The following is a 21770-nucleotide window of genomic DNA, read 5'->3' on the forward strand; positions in this document are numbered from 1 at the left end:
CAACGTACGAACTTGGTCGCTTGCGCTTGATAGCTTTGAGTCTTCTTGGCTTTTGATTGATCATTGAAATGAATTAGTATTGAACTTGTCTGACTTGTTTGGCTCGATTTTGATATAATCCTAATCCATGCATGCTCTTATTTGCCACAACGTGACAATGGTGATCTTCTTCTACCCATATTACATGCCTAAGAAATGATCCATTGCATAGGTGTCCTTAGCCTGACTAGATGTAACGCTTCTCTCGTCCTTTATTGAGCTCTACATTAGAGAAGTATTCATTTGGTGACATAAAGCCTCAATTACAATGCTACATGTATATGCACAAACGTCACATCAACTTGAGTGATTGAATGCTCTAATGTCCCTTATATGAAATGTGCATCTTCCTGTTCATGAATTTCTTTACATTGTAGTTTGAAAATTGAACTGGACATCACACTCTCACGTCTACTCATCTCAATCAGTGTTATGCTTCTTCGGTTTAACAAAGATCCAGCATGTGCTTCAGTTTTACGTCTACTCAGAGGTAGTTCAGCATGCGCTTCAGTATTCATCGCATTTAAGTATTCAGTGCATCGCTTTAAGACTGACAGAAAAGTCCAGCGGGTTTGTTCGGCTGTACAAAAAGAATTGGCCAGCTGGTGCAACTGCGCTCAAAAGGACCGTGTTTGGCCCCAATGTGCCAAAAGGTGCGCTCACAGTTGATCTGCTTCGCCCGACTAAGCGCTTACTCCACCACTTCATCATCACCAACATCACGCCACGCGATTATGATCGTGATAAGGTGACTATTTGTTCTCCCTTTCTCACCACTGACGCTACAGTTGCTCTATTGCTGCCCAAGACTGAGGAGAAACCCCACTCTAGCTCGCGCTCCGAGCTGAGCCCTCGCGCTCGGGTCTCCTCCAGCTCCGCAGATATGTCTGTTATAGTTGCTTCAATGGAAGCGCATTAAGAGCGGGTCGAAAAGCGTCTTGGAGAAATGGTGGAAATTATGTCTTCCAATGCTGAAGCTAGTTCAGGAGAAGTTTAACGAAGAACGGGGTGGTAGCCCATGAGTTGTTGTGATGGTTGTGCTTTTAAAGCGCATTTGCTGATTCTCTTTTTTCTCTCTACTCTGTTTACGTGATTTGTGAATTAGCTCGTTAGGTTTCCAGCTCCTCTTGTGGCAGTTTGTACTTAATGATAACGAAGTATGCATTTGATTTTTATATCTCTGAGAGCCTTACTAACCTGACTTTTCCTTACTTAAGTTGCTCACTTTTCTCTCTTAAGATTTGTTTGACGTCTTAGCTAGCAAGCGCACTCTACTATCTTTCTTACCGTTTGACTCTGCTTTGAATTTTTCGATGATGTCAAAAGGGGGAAAAACACAGGTAAATTCCTCTTTGATTAAGGGGGAAGTATGAGATCGTGCTTGAATTCAGGGGGAATTGAAAACTGGTATGGTTAAGTACCTTGGTAAGTTACTTTGATCCAATTCCGAATCTGAATACTTGATTAAACTGATATTATTGCCTTCATTTTAGTCACTTAAGAAAGTATTCATGAGCTTACCTGTTTACAGTTTGTCATCATCAAAAAGGGGGAAATTGTTAGTTGAGCTTTGATCATCTTGTTAAAGCTCAATCTATTTCTCTTTGTTTTGATGATAACAAACTAATATGTTTAATCTCTTAGTGTTTTTAAGCCTTCTAGGTCATTGCCATATTTGTAAGGATGCGCTTAAGTCACTTAGAGATGCGCTTGACTGGTCACAGTCGCGCTTAACACCAAGCGGAGAAAGTAAGTTTCGCAAACGGTGTTTAATAAATCCATTCAAGACCAAGAAGTAAGAGTGATCGAACTTCGAGGGCGTAGAGACGCGCTTGAATGAAGTTGAAGAAAGTTGACCACGAGGTTCCACTGAAGCTTAGGGTGTGCCAGAGCGCAGGAGAACAAATCTGCACGCTACGAAGGCTGGTAAAGCGGGAGAGTGCAAGTTGCGTGCACAGGAAGGTGCGAGAAGAACTTTACACTCTTTGGGACGCCACTCCAGGGATCGCCAGCGTGGCAAGAGTTTGTTAGAGCTTGAAGCACACGGATTGCTTATGTGGCGTGGATCAACACATGAAGAACAAAACCAAATCATTCCAAGCCGTTGATTAATTCTGGTGAAGCGATCAAGGCACACGGATTGATGAGGTGGCATTGTGTTTAGTCTTTGTTTGTTACACGGTTGAGTTATAGGGTTAGCTTCAGACTTGTGTATAAATAGAGTACTATTTCATTCACTCTAGAGAATTGCAAACGTAGAGAATATAGGAAGCTAGAGAGAGCTTAAGAGATATTTCGTTTGTAATCAGAGAGTGTTGAGAGTGCCTTTGTTCTTCAGAGCTGAACTGAGAGTATTGTAGAGAGAGTGCTTACGAGTGAGCTTCTCGTGTTGAAGCAAGAGATTGTAATCACTTCTTAATCAATACAAGTGTAGTGGTGAGTTTTATCCCGAGTCAGGTAGTGACATAGGGTTCTCACCGTTTGGAATTCTTGTGTGTGCAAATATTGATGCGCTTTAACAACTTAAAGCGCGCTTTATTGTCTGTCTAACCTCTTCCGCACTTAAGGACTTTAGTAAATTCATTACTAATAGTTCATCATAGGTTAAGCGCAACCCAAGTATTGAAAGTGCAATTGAATCCTTGTTAAGCGCAACTAAGGCTTAATGAACCTTAGTGACAGAGAACAATAGCTGATCAAAACACGTGTTTTCTACTTTGGTAACGTGTTAAAACCAACAGGCAGAGAGCTTTTCCATCATTTCAGTATATTGTGGCAAATCCTGAACCATTTTCTGCAAGTCTCGTGTAGAAAGTTCTCCCCCATCTCTGCATATGATTTCATCATTTCAGAATTGGAGTTCAAATATGAATATATTATAGCTAGAAAGATTGATGGAACCTTGCTGCTTGACTTAGTTGTGCAGCTTTGTTTTTTGATTGGAAAGTTGTGAACTTGTCACTTAGACGTTCACTAGCCTGCAAACACACACACACACAGTTTTATTAATAGATTTGATGGGTCGGAGAGAGATTAGAAAGAGATATTAGTACATACTTCTGCTATGTGAAGGTTTCGTATCTCCAACCAGACAGGATCAGTATCGTCCAAAATGACTTCCTTTTTCTCTGGAGGGCCGCCTGATTTACTAGGAACCTCGATTGCATATTTGTTGCCCTCCATTTCAAGCAAGTCGTGGCACATTGCATCGTAAGTCCATTCATGTATGACCGGAGCAATCTAACACCACAACGTAACTAGACTAGTTTCAGCATCCATATACCATATATATATATACATGCATGATGAGATGAGATGAGTATAATAGCAGCTACGTACCTGGTCAACTGATCTGTCAATGATTAGCAAATCACATGTTTCGGTTTGAGGATAATTTTGAATGGTTGACTTGTACTTTTCTATACAATCCCAAATTGCTGATGCCAGTTTACTGGGGACAAGCTGACGTGGCAACATTTCCTTTGCAGCTCGATATCGCACACGAGGTAGCTCCTGTACATACAATATACCTAAGAATATATGTGCGTATATATATAGCCAATTTTTATACAAATACCTTTAATGAAGCAAAAACAGTAGCAATTCGCATGACCATAGTATTTATGCACAAATCAAATTTCCGAGAATCCTTGGAGCTCGCACCATAGAGTTCTTCTATTGCCATATCATGATCAGTCACATAAACCTAACAACAAAACAGCTTAAATAATAATGCATAATTTCTACAAACCATTGTTTTATACATAATTTGCAAATATGTTTTAATTGAAAAACAAAAAAAAACCAACACAATACCTGGCTTTCAATTGGGAAGTATTCCATGTTCATCTGCATATCAAAGAAACGAAAATTGTATATAAACATATTTTGACAATGCCGAAAAGGTAACATGTGTAACATTTTATAAAAAAAATGACGGTGTGCATCAACAACTTAAAAAAACTGTTAGTTTACACCATGAAACTTGATGGATAAAAAGGTAAAAAACTAACTAACCTCTCTAAGAGCAGCGATACGAGATACCACACTAAAATCGCTTTTAATGTGGTTAACTAATTCCTTTGGAACAGGTCCACTGAAAAATATGAATGCTCTGAAACGACATTCAACATATAAGTATATTATGTTATCAATCATGTGCTGACATATATGAAAAGCTAATAATGTAAAGTAGGAGCTGTATACGTACTTTCTATATAAAGGCTCTCTTCCAGACATATCAGAGAGGAACATCAACATGCTGCATTGAAACAAGAGAAGATGATATATAGATAGAAGAAAAGCAACGTGTACGTACTATATAGACAGAGAATTTGAGAAGATAGAGAATCATTATTATTACTTCTCTTTTGTGGGCTGCATATAGTAAATGGCGTCCATGGAGGGCATTGGTTCCCCTCCTCTTGAAAAGTTCTTCCACCACTGAACTTAACTAAAATCAAAAGAAGGAACGGATTAAGAAAGAAAAATAAGATGCATGCATATATACATACTTACGTGAGATACCCTGATCCGTGATGTCCGACATCTTGCAAGAGCTAGACATGACTCTAACCGTGACTTTATCCATTATGAGTACCTTTCATGCTTTTGAACTTGTTGTATTTGTTGATTGCAGCATTTCATACAACAATCCTGCATCATGTCAAATACAAACTACCTCATCCACCTGATCGATTGATCAAAACAAAACAAGATCCATGAAGAAACTACTCACTATCGCGGCTCGTTTGGATGAAATTCTTGTACTCGCCACGACCCCCACCATGATGGAGCCTGCCTTCTGCATCCAAACTCGACATCTTGCTATATATTCATCAAACCCACACCTAATCAAGTACCAATGTTGTAGCAATCTACATAGGGAAAACGTTTGTAGAAGAACATATAGAGCCATTTTAATAGAATTGTATCCTAGGAAAGGGAGAGAATCAAGGACAAGCCAACAAATCTTTCCATTTATTCAGTGGACATTTATACACCTATATTCTACGCTATGCTTTCGCTTCAATTCCATTAATAAGTACAAATTTCTTTTTTCAAGGACAACAATCTGATTTAGTAATATGTTATCAAAAGATTACTATTAGTGAATAACGTTATTTTTCATTTGTATTTATTTATATTTAATTGCTAAGTCAATACTGTTAGAGAATATCTAGGAGATTATCTTCCTATTAGTTGTATATATGTATCTGATTATCATTCTATAACATTATCGATCTCTTTCACACACTTATATGGTATCAACCTCTTTTGATCCAAACCCTCTCTATCCCTGTTCTTGATCGATCCACAATGGCCGCCGAGTCAACTTGCACTATCCCTAATCCGCATGAGACGGATAAGCCTCTCATCTTTGTCAATCTATCTCAATGCACCCATCTTGCTTCCACAAACTACCTTAACTGGGAAAGGCAAATTGAATCCATCCTTGATGGTTTCGATCTCTTCAAATATCTTGATGGCACTCATCCACCACATCCTCAGACTATCCAGTCCACTGAAACCCCTTCCCGTGAAATTCCGAACCCGGCTTACCTTACTTGGAAGCGGTAGGATCGTCTGGTTTACGGTGCTATCTTACCCACCTTTACGGATTCAGTTGCGTCACTGTAACACAAACCACCACATCCATTGAGCTTTGGGTGGTGCTGAAATGAATGTTTGCCAGGGCCTCACGAGGGCACAAGAAGCAGTTAAAAGACCGCCTGAGATCCATTGTAAAATGTTCGTCTTCTGTTACCGAGTACATGAACAGTGTCAAGTCTGTTGCAGATTTACTGGCTTCGATCGGAGCGGCTGTGTCCAAGGAAGACCTCATAGATCAGATTCTTCGTGGTCTCGATGAAACTTTCCAGCCGGTGATAGACAGAGTTAACGCCAGAGATTCCGGCATAGCTTTCGACAGCTACATGAAAAGCTACTGAATAGGGAGATTTCCCTCAAAATTGCGCAGCGTCACATTGCCGGCCCTGTTTCTCCCCTTGCTGCGCATGTGCATCCTCCACAATTCCGTCCACCAAATGCTCAATGGGCCAAGCCCAACAATACCAACACTCAGCCCAGTCCGCCTCACAACAACAACAACCAGCCCAACTATCAACAACACTGAAGCCCACCAACAAGAATTCTCCAAAAAACGGACCTGCACAATGGCCAGAGGAAGCCGTATCTGGGAAAATGCTAGTGGTGCCGCGCCGCCGGTCACCTCATGCTTCAATGTCCGGTGTTCCTTCAACAACACCCCAATGTGCCGATCCCGCCTCAACCGAATTGGAACAACAATCCACCTCAAGTCAATTCAATGACTATTGGTGCACCTGGTTTGGAATTCCTCGTAGATTCTGGCGCGACGCAACACGTGACAACGGACCTAGACAATCTGGCTATTTATCAGCCCTACACCGGTCCCGATTCGCTGTTTGTTGACAATGGTTTAGGTTTACGGTGCTATCTTACTCACCTTTACGGACTCAGTTGCGTCGCTGGTAACACAAACCACCACATCCGCTGAGCTTTGGGCGGTGCTGAAATGAACGTTTGCCAGGGCCTCACGAGGGCACAAGAAGCAGTTAAAATACCGCCTGAGATCCACTGTAAAAGGTTCGTCTTCTGTTACCGAATACATGAACAATGTCAACTCTGTTGCAGATTTACTGGCTTCGATTGGAGCGGTTGTGTCCGAGGAAGACCTCATAGATCAGATTCTTCGTGGTCCCGATGAAACTTTCCAGCCGGTGATAGACAGAGTTAACGCCAGAGATTCCGGCATAGCTTTTGACGAGCTACGTGAAAAGCTACTGAATAGGAAGATTTCCCTCAAAATTGCTTAGCGTCACATTGCCGGCCCTGTTTCTCCCCTTGCTGCGCATGTACATCCTCCACAATTCCGTCCACCAAATGCTCAATGGGCCAGGCCCAACAATACCAACACTCAGCCCAGTCCGCCTCACAACAACAAAAACCAGCCCAACTATCAACAACACTGAAGCCCACCAACAACAATTCTCCAAAAACAGACCTGCGCAATGGCCAGAGGAAGCCGTATCTGGGAAAATGCTAGTGGTGCCGCGCCGTCGGTCACCTCATGCCTCAATGTCCGTGTTCCGTCAACAGCACCCCAATGTGCCGATCCCCGCCTCAACCAAATCGGAACAACAATCCACCTCAAGTCAATTCAATGACTATTGATGCACCTGGTTCGGAATTCATCGTAGATTCTGGCGTGACGCAACACGTGACAACGGACCTAGACAATCTGGCTATTTATCACCCCTACACCGGTCCCGATTCGCTGTTTGTTGGCGATGGTTCAGGTTTGGCTATCACTCACTCCGGTACTCTTAAGTTGCATGATATATCCTTACCTGGAACCTTATTTGTGCCTAAAATGAAACATAATGTTATATCTGTTTCCAAGTTAACCAGACAAACCAAACTCCAGCCCTGGATTTTTATCCTAATTGTTTTGATTTGAAGGATCTTCACACTCACCAAAACAAAATTAGGGGTCCTTGCATCAACGGAGTCTACGTATGGCCCACCACCTCTCCGACCGTCAACCATGTCCACCTCAATAATCCGGAAACCTGGCATCACAAACTGGGACATCCCTCCACCTCCATTTTTCAAGTTATGCAAAAGCAATTTTCTCTAGGCAATTTAAAATTTCAATTATCCAAATATCATTCATGTCAACTAAGCAAGAGCCATAAACTGCCTTTCCATGAATCCACTCTTGTATCCAATTTTCCTTTGGAGATTATTTTTCTGATGTTTGGACATCTCCTGTTTTATCTTGTGATGGTCTCAAATACTACTGTATGTTTGTTGATCATTTACCCCGATATGTATGGTTATACCCAATGAAAAAGAAGTCTGACGTCCAACAATTATTCCCAAAATTCAAAAAGCTTGTTGAAAATTACTTTGCTAGTCACATAAAAATCATTTATATAGACAATGGGGGAGAATATGTGGGCCTGCGGAGCTACCTAGGTGATCATGTCATTAGCCATCTTACCACTCCACCACACACCCCAGAACACAACGACATTGTTGAGCGTAGAAACCGACATATAGTTGAAACCGGGATGTCACTGATGGCCTACTCTCATGTTCCAACCAACCTTATGCAATGAGCACTGCAACCTATCTCATAAATCGCCTACCAACACCATCCTACAAAATCAATCGCCCTACCATAAACTCCTCAATAAAACCCCGGATTATCATAAACTTAAGAGTTTTGGTTGTGTGTGCTATCCATGGTTGAAACCTTACGCTAACAATAAGCTATCTCCGAAGTCCATTGCTTGTGTTTTTGTAGGCTATGCAGCGGACCAACAAGGGTATCATTGTCTTGACCCGACGACGGGACGCGTTTATGTATCAAGGCATGTGCAGTTTGATGAGGATATCTTTCATTTTCACAAGCCATTATCAACACCAGAAGCGGTGGTCTCGGAACACGAAACAAAGGCCCACTTTGTGTTCAACTTATTAATTCTGGCGGCCCAGTGCTAAGTGACAGGCGTAAAACGGTCGCTCTTCCTATCAAAGATAATCCAACTAAACAATCCACTAGTAAAGTGGTAAGTCGGAGTCGAATCCCAAGAGAGCCACAACGATAGTCTATTTCTTTCGTGTTACCTAGTAGTAACTAGGGGGTTTTGGAATGTTGTAATCTAAAGTAACAATAATAAAACGGTAAATGTTGGATTCGTAAACTATTATGATGAAAAGCTCACTCTTTTAGCATCAACTCATTATTCTTATGGAAAGTTGATCATTGAATTCTCTTAATCCTATATTCTTAATTAACTAATCTAGTTGTCCTACTCTTTGTTCGTAAATAGCAACTAGTCCAAATAGTCATAGAAACCCTTGTTGTAAGCAATAACCAAATAAATCCTAAGGTTCAAAAGCGCAACAACATAAAGATCAAAGATATGTAGGCCTATGCAATACCATTGGCAAATCGCCGATGCTCGACACAGGTTTATAATCTCTACAAAATAAGTACTCGCAAATAGTCTATGCAAATTCTGATTGCTACCTAAAAGACAAGACTTTTCAAATCGAATTATCAAGCCTAGCAATATGAATGAATAATAATCAACCTAGTTGGCCACCTAGATAAAACCAAGATCAATCAATAGACAATAAAGCACAAGAGATCATAAAACAATGCTGAAATTATTATTAGAACATAAACATAAGAATTCTCACAAACAAATCCTAGAATAATGGCTTCAACCTAAGAGTGAACTAGTATGATCTTATCCAGACATAGCCAATTGAAAGCAATACATAATTATGGATGAAACAACCAGGGATGAAGGTGAAAGTGGAACAAAGGAGGAAGCTTTCTTCTTGGCTGCTGAATTTTCTAAGGATGAAGTTGTGAAATTGAGCAAATGTCTAATCTAACCTAATATCTAAGGGTTTATATAGTTCCTAGTGAAAGAGAAATAAAACAAATCAAAAGAAATAATAAAACAGGAAAAACAAATCATAATCTCGGACTAAAATCTTCAATTTGGGCCGGTCCGTGTCCGTGGTCGCGATCGAGACATGTGGGTCGCGATCGCGATCAAGCTCCAGTTCTTAGGGTCGGCAAAAGTCACGATCGCGACAGGATGGTCTCGGTCGAGACATGTCTACTGAGGCTAAGTCTCGATCGTGACATATAGTCTCGGTCGAGACATCTTCTCTCGGTCGTGATGTCTTCTCTCGAACTGGTCTTCGGTCTTCTATAAGCTTCGAGGCAGCTCGGCTTCGCCTCTCGGCTTCTCCATGGGTGTAGGCGTGGTATCCTTCTCTCTAGCTCCATCCCAAATGCACTAAAAGTGAGTACAAAAGGGATCTCCGTAATAAAACCACAAAATACCGCTTATGAGCATCCCGCAAATCCATAAATGAACATCATACCGGATTCCGAGAATACCACTCAATAAGCACCTAAAACACCACTATTCCTAAGCTAATAGTCACTAGTTAACACCATATAATAAGCTCCTACAAACCTCCACACACTTAAACCTTGATCGTCCTCGAGTAAGCAAAATAAAACTCACTCCTCCTAAAAAGCACAAAGGTCTACAGTAAGTGTAGAGAAAGTTTGCTAGCGACTATACTTCAAACTCCAAGTGTATCGAGCACTAACCTAACTCCGATCTATCTTCTTATGTCTCCGAGATGTCCTACCCAAACCCTCCTTATTTCTCCACTTCATATGTCACCACTCCAATAAAATAGTAAAAATCGGACCAAGTGGTGTGCGTTTAAGCACATGTGGAATTCCTAAGAATAAAAATTTCCTTTGAAAATCCCTGTCAGATTGTCTTCCAACAACGGAAAGACTGAATAGATATTTTAACCGTGTTCCAAATATCTGTACACATTGTAATTGTCAGTGTGAAACTACATCTCATTTCTTTTTTCAGTGCCCTATAACTATTAATATGATTAATATCCTGGAACAGAGAACGGGGAAGAAAATTAATTATATCTACACTAACAACTTTGTAGAGGATTTTGATTACTTTCTCAATAACAATAAAAACATCTACATAATTTTCTTCTTATGGTTTGAATTATGGAAAAATAGGAATAGACTAATCTTTGACATATCTAATATTCCAAATTCAAAACTCATTGATACGGCCTTCATTTTATTCCATTCTTGGACCTCTACTAAGGACTTTAACTCGATAAAACAAGCAAATCCGAATAGTAAGAACAATGTTGCTAATAAAACAACACATTACCGCAACAAGAGGAAAATTGTCAAGATCTGGAACAAACCTCCTGAAGATTGGTATAAAATTAATTTTGATGCTTCCTACTATCCTAATGGGGAATCTTATATTAGTAATGTCATTCGTAACTATAAGGGTGAGGTCGTCAAAATAAATCGAAGTAGTATTAAAGCCCTCTCTGCTATCCAAGGTGAGGCAAGAGCGGCATTCGAGGGAATTAAATTGGCACAACAATTGAATTTACAAAATATTATTTTAGAAGGTGACAACTTAACAGTTATCAATGCAATTCGTCAAACATGGCAGGTACCATGGAGCATAAAGAACATTATCCAAGATGCGACTAATGCTCTTCGTTCTTTCAAGGGAGTAAAGATTTTTCACTGCTTCAGGGAAAACAATAAGGCTGGCTGACTTAATAGCTTCCAGGGCAGCGGATAACATCGATTTTGATTATCTAGTCTACCTTTGTAATTTATATAATTTACGTAGTATACCTGATACTTATATCAGGACTCTGCGAGAAAGGTTGCGAGTTTTGCAACCTTTGCTCCTTAGTTTTCTTTTTGCTTTTGTTAGCATTATCAAGCATGATAATGCGGGATTGCTTCCTGGTTAGGGAGGAATCCCTTTGTTGGCCTATATTCAAAAAAAGAAGAAGCTGTATCTGGGTTTAGAAGCTCATCGTCTATATTGTAATAATTAAAATTAGAGTCATATGCATGATATTGTAGGCACTCAAAAAAATGCAACTGCATGTGGGTTTAGATGCTCACTGTTTATAGGCATTTTTGCATGGATTCACCCGTTATATGACTGAATTTGCATTGAACCACCCTTTATATCGATAATTATTCAGAATCACTCAAATTTCACCAATTTCTTACCAAGAACCACCCCTTCCTCAATTCCGTTATTTTTTCCATTCCAAAGTAACTAAAGAACATTTTTCCCTTGACAGAATGCCTTACAAAAAAACAAGGGTTTTTACCCTTAATTCAATTTCTCTTGAGGTTTTGTAAATCTCATGATATTTTCACCCCTTTTCAATAACAACTAATAAAAAATTAATAATTATGATGAAAATGATATGTTTTTCACAGATTAGAACACAGAAATTCTTTAATTTTGAATACGCCTGATGAACACAATGAACACATGAAGAACAGGAACACACGATGAACAGGAACAGGAACACACGATGAAAAAAAATTTATAACGAAGAACATGAACACACAATGAGCCATAAAGAGGACGTAACCTTCAAAATTTTTTCCAGATTAGAACATAAGAATTCTCATGATATTTTTTCACAGATTAGGCGAGGACGTCACCTTCACCCCCACTTCCGAATCCGCATGCAATGTCGAATCCACCTTCAACATCTGAATTAGGCGAGGACGTCACCTTCACCCCCAATTTTTGAATCTTTCGTCACCTTCGAATCCGCCTGCAATGTCGAATCCACCACATGCAATGTTGAATCCACCTTCAACATCTGAATTAGGCGAGGATGTCACCTTCGAATCCGCCCGCAATGTCGAATCCATTGCCTGCAATATGGAAATCGTCACCTTCACCCCCAATTTCCCCCTTTGCAAAACCCTAATTTCTTCCCCCTCTTCAAATCAATCTCCTTCCAGAGAGTCTCCAACTCGAATTAGGCGAGGATGAAAAACGGAAGGTCGAAGAAGAAGAACGAAGCAGTAGAACGGAGAAGTAGAGAGAAGAAGAAAAACGGAAGGTCAGAGAAGACGAACGAAGAAGAAGAACGAAGAACGAAGGAGAAGAAAAGATCAGAGAAGAACGAAGGAGAAAATATATTTGTTTATTGTTCATCCGATTTTTTAATTACTACTTTTTAAAAGTTGGTGAAAAATCTCATGAGATTTTCATTTTATCACGAGATAATGAGGTAAGGGTAAAAACCCTTGATTTGTTTTGTAAAATTAGCATTCTGTCAGGGGTAAATTGTTCTTTTCATTACTTTGGATGGAGAAACTAACAGAATTGAGGGAGGGGTGACTCTTGGTAAGAAATTGGTGAAATTTGAGTGATTCTGAATAATTATCGATATAAGAGATGGTTTTATGCAAATTCGGCCATATAACGGGTGGTTCCATGCAAAAATGCACCGTTTATATTCTATTAATTAAAATTAGAGTCCTATGAATGATATTGTAGGCATTCAAAAGATGCAAGCTGAAAGACAAATTTGATCTTGAGTTATATTGATTCAGTTTTTCTATTATGTATTATTCATGAGCACAAATTAAGCAAATAAAAAATAAAAAATAAAAATTACTTTCCACTAAATCTTAGGAGTAAAATGATTGACCTTCACAACAACAAAAATATACTCCATATTCAATAATTTAATATCTATGTTAAGTTAATTTATTATGTGCCATGAATACATAATAGAAAATCCATATTGATTAAGGCTCCGTTTGGTTACGAATCTTTATTTTTTATAAAGATATTTTTTGAAATTAATACTTTTCTAATTTCGATTAACGTGTAATAACATACTCTCAATTTTTTAATGAAATTACACTAATTTATATAAAAGTACTTTTTATACCAAACACACTTTACTAGAAAACATCTTTATAAATAAAAAGTTCTTATAAATATTAATCCCAAACAAATCATTTTATATAAAAAGTGCTTTTTAGGACTAAATTGAATGTGTCTAAAGCTCTTGAAATGATGTTCAATTTAAGGTATATTTTGTATAAGTATGAGGTGATTCTTAAAGTTTTGATACCTAGTATAATTAAATTCTAGGAGATTTCAAATCACTAATTAAATTATTGAATAAAATAATTCTTTTTTGGGCAAAAAAAATCTATCTAATTATAATGAATGACTAATATATTTATCTAATTATAAACAATGACAAACAATATGGTATTTTAATTTTTTAATAAATAGAGAGGTTTTACTATCATATTTCAATTACTAATGGATATCAATTTCATTAATTAATTCCACACAGTAAACTTAGAGTAACAAGAAAAGAAGGTCACAATCACCGAAATAAAAAAACAAGTTTATTGACTAAATCTATCATCCGAAAATTCTATCACTATGTATGATTTTTTATATAAAAGCTTATTATCGTTACGCTTTTGATCTTAATAAAAGAGAATGAATATTAAAACACTAGGATTATAAAAATCTTATACAAACAGCTACAATAATCTTATACAAACTATTAAAAAAATCCAAGAATTACCATGGATTGCAAAAAATAATAAAAAAGGATATACATAAAAATAGAATCATCACATGCGATACAAATATAGAAAAACGAGATAAAATGGTACTTATGATTCCAAAATGACTAATTCTCATAATATCTATCTTTTTTTGTCATGACTAACACTAGGACTTCTCTTACAGGCTCTCCCATTCCATTACTAATGGAACAAGTGTCTCAACCCTTATTATAAACCTCCACGATTGAAGATGAGTATATGGCAAATGGGGATGGTAACCCACCACGCAACCAAAGTGGCTTCAGCCTCATAATATCTAAATTTCAAATGCTTGTCGTCGTCAGTAATTCAATTTAGACCATGATGATCACTTTACCGTTATAACGTTTTTTGATCTTGCTATATGGATAAACGACTATTGATTATAGCTATTAGAGCCGTTCTTATGGAGGTTTTTGTAGGTTTAAAACCTTAAAAGAGTCTAAAAATGAGTGGCTAACTAGCAACCCTAAAAATATTATTGTATTTTTATTTTTTTTAGAAATTTATACATGGAATACGCTTGAGTAATATGTAACATATGAGATTCACAAAAAAGTCTCAGATAAGTTAAATAATCGGAGGCTTCAATTTGATAGATTTTTTTGAGCTTTTATATAAAAAAACCCCCAAATCATATAGTCTTAATTCCACATTTATGGGAAAATGAATAAGGGCTTTGGAATAACTTAAGCAAATATGAAATAAAACAAGAATGAACAGTATAAATTCGACCATGGCAATTGAAATCATCTCAACAATTTTTAACCTCGGACTAAATTCTTATGAAAAGTACAAAATATGACTGCTATAATATATATTTCATGTTCTCAATGTTAACTAACAAAGTTAAGAAAACGTAACAGAGTATTTGTTTGTCTAGTCGCGTACAAGAATGTGGCTCAATCCTGCCCTATTCTTCAGAGAACAACTTCAGCTTCTACATGGAAAAACACATGGAGCTATGAGCCATCGTGAATGTACGCACATAGAAAGTATGCTTTTCAATGCATTAACATAATTTAAGGACAATACTTGCAAAAAACGTGAAAGAAAGGACCTAAACCTAGAACATTTTCGAGCTAAGATTCAAGATTTTTTTCCAATCTATAAATACAATTAAAATTATTTATCAATCTATACATGATACAAAGATATATATTAAAATATACACTGATGGAGGTTCGGAGGGGCAGGGAAGGCTATGAGATGCCGGGAAAGATGGTGTCTGTGAGGTTCGGGAGTCAGAGGAGAGAAGCCACCCGGGACGGCGTCTCTTAGACATGAGACGCCGGCCCGGACGTCGTCTCTTACAAAACTTGTTTTAATAAAAAAACAAAATGCATATATAACGGTTGCAGTGTAAGCTTCGATGCTCATAACCGTTGAAATCGGATTGAGAGTCTCGCTTATCAGTAAAAATATTACATTATGTTTAATGTTGGTTTTAACGGTGGTGATTTACATTCCTTTCAAACATTCCATTATAATTTTAACATTAACTATCACCTAACCGAAATTTTTAGAAAAATTAAGTGTCACCCAACCCAAATTTTCATTCAATTTCAAATTACGTTAAAGTTTTACTGCATTATTTCAACCATCAACTACTCAATTTATCATTATTTACTATACTTAGTTATCCAACATATTTTTCTTTCAAAAACTTTTTTTACCAAAAATAATGTCAATTAAATGATATATTCAAATAACTGATCATTTATATTATAAATAAAATACAATGAGTCATAATATTAAAAAAATATTAATATAATATTTTATACACATAAATAGTTTTATATGATTTTTTTTAAATAATAAGGTGAGAAGCCGTCCCAGACGGCGTCTCACTTGTAAGAGACGCCGTCCCGGGTGGCGTCTCATGTGTAAGAGACACCGTCCCGGACGGCTTCTCTCCTCTGACACTCGAACCTCACAGATGCCATCCTTTCCTACGTCTTATAGCCTAATCCACGCCATCTGTCTTATAGCCTAATCCGAACCTCTATCCATGTATATTGTGGTAAATATTTTTATATCATATATAGATTGATATATAGTTTATGAATTATGTATAGATTGAAATAATGGGAATCTGAAATTTGTCTTACAGTGAAGCGCAAGTCACAAGTATCATTGAGTAATTAAGATGGTAGAAAAATGATTAAGGTCTGTTAGTGTATGATTATTTACCGTGATATATTGGGGAGGATCATCTACAGTGGTTGTGCCCATGACAACTTCCCTTCGAAGCTTTGTTGTGAGCTTGTGACAAACTCGTATCTGCATGCAACCCAAACATATAACATATGAAATAAAGCTAGGGCTCTGTTTGGCACGAAATCTTTATTTTTTATAAAGACATTATTTTATATAAAGACATTATTTTATATAAGTACTTTTTGCATTTTCATAAAACGTGTAACTAATTTTATTTTATTTTTCATAGTCTAATCAATTTAAAAAGATACACTTTTAATAAAAAATACTTTTTAATAAAAAATACTTTTCATCCAAACAAATTTATAGTTAAAAACTTCTTTATAAATAATAAATCTCTTTATAAATACACACGCCTAACAAACTTTAAGTTGAACCTTATATATAATGAATGACTAGAAACATGTACACATATACCTCTGATCGAGTAGCGCCACCAATAATGAATATAAAAATGCGTTGTCCCATCTTCCTTAGATCATTTGTTGCATTCTTCAAGACCGAGTCACTGAGAAAAATAAAGTCCTATTATATATCATGAGTTTCTTACCTAGCGATTTTCAATACATTTATACCTCGAAGATCCATCATCGGAATGTTGAGAGCGTCCCCAATTAGCAGTCCTCCTTGATCTCCTCGAACTCGGATTGCTGGTTGTTGTTGTTGGTGTTGATGACGTTGTATGATTACTCAGTTTTTGTTCTTTTCCACTTCCACCCTCGTTCATGCATTCAAATTCATCTTTTCCCAGTGTTCCTTTATCAATCTTCTCAATTAGCTCCTAAGACACACATTTTATTTATTGATAACCAATCAAAAAATAAGTTAAAATAAAAAATTCTCTTTTTTAAAAAAAAGGAAAAATACAAAGATTTGCTGAGAATGGTTGTTCAACGTGATTTAAATGCAAGTCCTAACGTGAAAAAAACATCCTCAAAATGATACCTCTAACATAGGATAAAATCTGGATAATGCCCATGCTTCTTCCTCTCCCGTGTCACGATCTTTTCTTGCAGCAACATTCCTCTACAAGTACAAGTAGATATATGATTAATTTTCAATAATCTTACATATTACTATAGAGGTGAGTTTCGGTGAAAACAACCCTTATGGTGTGAAGTGCGAAGCAAGTTGAACCATTAGATTCGAAAATGGAGGGATGAGATTAATAGATGGGTTTTTTAATGAATCCACACGGTGACATTTTTGTAATTAATGGTGAACTGTTATTTTTATTTTTTTTTACGTTTTCTGGGTGATTTTTTTATCCCTTTATATGTGAACATTAGCGTGTTACATGTGAACATTAGCGTGTTATATGTGTATCCGAGAAAGTTCGCACTTCACACCATAATGGTCGTTTTCACCGGATCCTTATTCTATTACTATATACTACCTTCGATACAAATACTTATTATTATATAATTCAAAAAAAATAAATTTCACTTCATTTTTTAATTTTTTTCTAAATAATCTTTTAAAGTATTATTAAAAATGTATAAAATAATATCTAGAAAAATAAAATAGTATTAATATAATAATTATATAAAAAATAAATATAAAAAAATAAAAAATATTAATAAAATAATATGTATTTATATTAAAAAAATATTCTAAAATAACATATAATTCAACCAATTAATAATGCTAGTAATGTGTCCTTACTTTTTGAGCGTCAAACTTTAGAGAGAATCCTCCACTTGTTTTCTTCTTATTGTTTGATGAATGTGCCAGCAACATCATGTTCTTTATACCCTTCATATCTTCTGCTGATAATTTTGCCAAACTAAGAAGATTATCGGGGAGAACAATTAGATTTCAGACTAAATATTAGTTGGAATGCCATGTATTTCGTGTACTTTTAGTTGTACTTCATTTTATTACCTCATTTATGAAAGATAGGTATTTTAAATATTTACATAAATATTAAGAAATCAAATAATTAGTATATTTTTATTTTATTTATTTTAAATTTATAATTCATCTCATTTTTAGCCAATCAACAATCACAATTTACATAAACATTATAAGAATTTCGATTTTTAATAACAAATCTCGTAACTCACTACATAAATACTTGAAATGAAAACAAAAAGAGAAGCTAAAATGTCTTTTTTAGAGAACCGAGTGAGTATAAATTATTATTCAAATCGGTACATGAAAAATGTAACATGGTTAGAGAAGTATAGCCAGATTACATGTCTTTTTAATTGGTTGAGTGTACATATCATTTAATTCGCCTCAAATGATATAGGGGCGCCTCAAAAAAATTATTAACCCACCTTACATCTTACGTGTATACCCAGAGGGACAAACTCAAGGTTTAAGAAGAAAAAAATGCACTTAACCGGCAAAATGTTTTGAACTTTTTAGAAGATCTGCATTTTCTACTTGCGGAGATGATTTTCTCCCAACAACTCAAATGATTCATTTTTGTAGATTAATTTTAAAGAACCTTTTCACTTGAAGTGAACTCGTATGTATTACCTGCATAAGCTTGGAAGCTTTATCAGCATCAAACTTGTCGGGGTGCACACATGCATAGATCATGAGTAGTCGCAACTTATTCCCAGGAGATATGTCCTGTCTTTTGAAATATACATAGCTGTTATTTGAATATGTATATAATTTGTTATCAGAATTCTAGTACAACAATCATTAGTGTGTGTGAATCCGAAATATAACCTGGTTAGTTCTAAAGTAGGTAATAACATCTTTTGCGGCGGCATCACCGAAAACGAGATCCTGCTCCAGTTGTCCCAGCTCACGAAGACCTTGTTCTCCAATAAGACTATTGATTTTTCCAGCAATCTGGAAACACAAATGAAACACGACATTATCATAATATACAATTTGTTAAGTAGCAACTTTGTATATGTATATGTATATGTATATGTAGGTACCTCTACATGGGCAGAGAGCTTTTCCATCATTTCAGTATATTGTGGCAAATCCTGAACCATTTTCTGCAAGTCTCGTGTAGAAAGTTCTCCCCCATCTCTGCATATGATTTCATCATTTTAGAATTGGAGTTCAAATATGAATATATTATAGCTAGAAAGATTGATGGAACCTTGCTGCTTGACTTAGTTGTGCAGCTTTGTTTTTTGATTGGAAAGTTGTGAACTTGTCACTTAGACGTTCACTAGCCTGCAAACACACACACACACACAGTTTTATTAATAGATTTGATGGGTCGGAGAGAGATTAGAAAGAGATATTAGTACATACTTCTGCTATGTGAAGGTTTCGTATCTCCAACCAGACAAGATCAGTATCGTCCAAAATGACTTCCTTTTTCTCTGGAGGGCCGCCTGACTTACTAGGAACCTCGATTGCATATTTGTTGCCCTCCATTTCAAGCAAGTCGTGGCACATTGCATCGTAAGTCCATTCATGTATGACCGGAGCAATCTAACACCACAACGTAACTAGACTAGTTTCAGCATCCATATACCATATATATATATACATGCATGATGAGATGAGATGAGATGAGTATAATAACAGCTACGTACCTGGTCAACTGATCTGTCAATGATTAGCAAATCACATGTTTCGGTTTGAGGATAATTTTGAATGGTTGACATGTACTTTTCTATACAATCCCAAATTGCTGATGCCAGTTTACTGGGGACAAGCTGACGTGGCAACATTTCCTTTGCAGCTCGATATCGCACACGAGGTAGCTCCTGTACATACAATATACCTAAGAATATATGTGCGTATATATAGCCAATTCTTATACAAATACCTTTAATGAAGCAAAAACAGTAGCAATTCGCATGGCCATAGTATTTATGCACAAATCAAATTTCCGAGAATCCTTGGAGCTCGCACCATAGAGTTCTTCTATTGCCATATCATGATCAGTCACATAAACCTAACAACAAAACAGCTTTAAATAATAATGCATAATTTCTACAAACCATTGTTTTATACATAATTTGCAAATATGTTTTAATTGAAAAACAAAAAAAACCAACACAATACCTGGCTTTCAATTGGGAAGTATTCCATGTTCATCTGCATATCAAAGAAACGAAAATTGTATATAAACATATTTTGACAATGCCGAAAAGGTAACATGTGTAACATTTTATAAAAAAAATGACGGTGTGCATCAACAACTTAAAAAAACTGTTAGTTTACACCATGAAACTTGATGGATAAAAAGGTAAAAAACTAACTAACCTCTCTAAGAGCAGCGATACGAGATACCACACTAGAATCGCTTTTAATGTGGTTAACTAATTCCTTTGGAACAGGTCCACTGAAAAATATGAATGCTCTGAAACAACATTCAACATATAAGTATATTATGTTATCAATCATGTGCTGACATATATGAAAAGCTAATAATGTAAAGTAGGAGCTGTATACGTACTTTCTATATAAAGGCTCTCTTCCAGACATATCAGAGAGGAACATCACCATGCTGCATTGAAACAAGAGAAGATGATATATAGATAGAATAAAAGCAACGTGTACGTACTATATAGACAGAGAATTTGAGAAGATAGAGAATCATTATTATTACTTCTCTTTTGTGGGCTGCATATAGTAAATGGCGTCCATGGAGGGCATTGGTTCCCTCCTCTTGAAAAGTTCTTCCACCACTGCATCAAATTAACTTAACTAAAATCAAAAGAAGGAAGGGATTAAGAAAGAAAAATAAGATGCATGCATATATACATACTTACGTGAGATACCCTGATCCGTGATGTCCGACATCTTGCAAGAGCTAGACATGACTCTAACCGTGACTTTATCCATTATGAGTACCTTCCATGCTTTTGAACTTGCTGTATTTGTTGATTGCAGCATTTCATACAACAATCCTGCATCATGTCAAATACAAACTACCTCATCCACCTGATCGATTGATCAAAACAAAACAAGATCCATGAAGAAACTACTCACTATCGCGGCTCGTTTGGATGAAATTCTTGTACTCGCCACGGCCCCGACCATGATGGAGCCCGCCTTCTGCATCCAAACTCGACATCTTGCTATATATTCATCAAACCCTCACCTAATCAAGTACCAATGTTGTAGCAATCTACATAGGGAAAACGTTTGTAGAAGAACATATAGAGCCATTTTAATAGAATTGTATCCTAGGAAAGGGAGAGAATCAAGGACAAGCCAACAAATCTTTCCATTTATTCACTGGACATTTATACACCTATATTCTACGCTATGCTTTCGCTTCAATTCCATTAATAAGTACAAATTTCTTTTTTCAAGGACAATAATCCGATTTAGTAATATGTTATCAAAAGATTACTATTAGTGAATAACGTTATTTTTCATTTGTATTTATTTATATTTAATTGCTAAGTCAATACTGTTAGAGAATATCTAGGAGATTATCTTCCTATTAGTTGTATATATGTATCTGATTATCATTCTATACAATTATCGATCTCTTTCACACACTTATATGGTATCAACCTCT

General features: G+C 36.5%; 1 protein-coding gene and 1 pseudogene across 1 annotated transcript; both read right to left on the reverse strand.

The window, feature by feature from the left end:
- Positions 1 to 1021: 1021 nt before the first annotated feature.
- LOC141248682 (uncharacterized) lies at positions 1022 to 4862 on the reverse strand (annotated as a pseudogene).
- Positions 4863 to 15002: 10140 nt separating this feature from the next.
- On the reverse strand, positions 15003 to 21317 carry LOC141248683 (uncharacterized). The gene is made up of 19 exons (XM_073669395.1): positions 21233 to 21317; positions 21013 to 21150; positions 20850 to 20928; positions 20697 to 20747; positions 20504 to 20600; positions 20303 to 20335; positions 20064 to 20192; positions 19828 to 20001; positions 19541 to 19723; positions 19383 to 19459; positions 19213 to 19309; positions 18995 to 19120; positions 18797 to 18892; positions 17975 to 18094; positions 17255 to 17335; positions 16885 to 17090; positions 16727 to 16817; positions 16283 to 16372; positions 15003 to 15029 (listed from the first exon to the last, which is right to left on the reverse strand). The coding sequence occupies exons 1-19, from the start codon at positions 21315 to 21317 to the stop codon at positions 15003 to 15005; spliced, it is 1980 nt and encodes a 659-aa protein (XP_073525496.1).
- Positions 21318 to 21770: the final 453 nt, after the last annotated feature.

Source organism: Phyllobates terribilis, unplaced genomic scaffold (genome assembly GCF_046119375.1).
Source record: "Phyllobates terribilis strain yellow unplaced genomic scaffold, ASM4611937v1 Scaffold_3793__1_contigs__length_70248, whole genome shotgun sequence".
Lineage (NCBI taxonomy): Eukaryota > Metazoa > Chordata > Amphibia > Anura > Dendrobatidae > Phyllobates > Phyllobates terribilis.

Excerpts from the sequence above, each read along its gene's own strand:
- LOC141248683 (XM_073669395.1), bottom strand. The coding sequence starts at position 21,317 with ATGTCGAGTTTGGATGCAGAAGGCGGGCTCCATCATGGTCGGGGCCGT. Across the intron at positions 17,091-17,254 it reads GATTTTATCCTATGTTAGAG|GAGCTAATTGAGAAGATTGA; the intron begins GTATCATTTTGA and ends TGTGTGTCTTAG. Across the intron at positions 16,373-16,726 it reads GTGGCGCTACTCGATCAGAG|ATACGAGTTTGTCACAAGCT; the intron begins GTATATGTGTAC and ends GGTTGCATGCAG.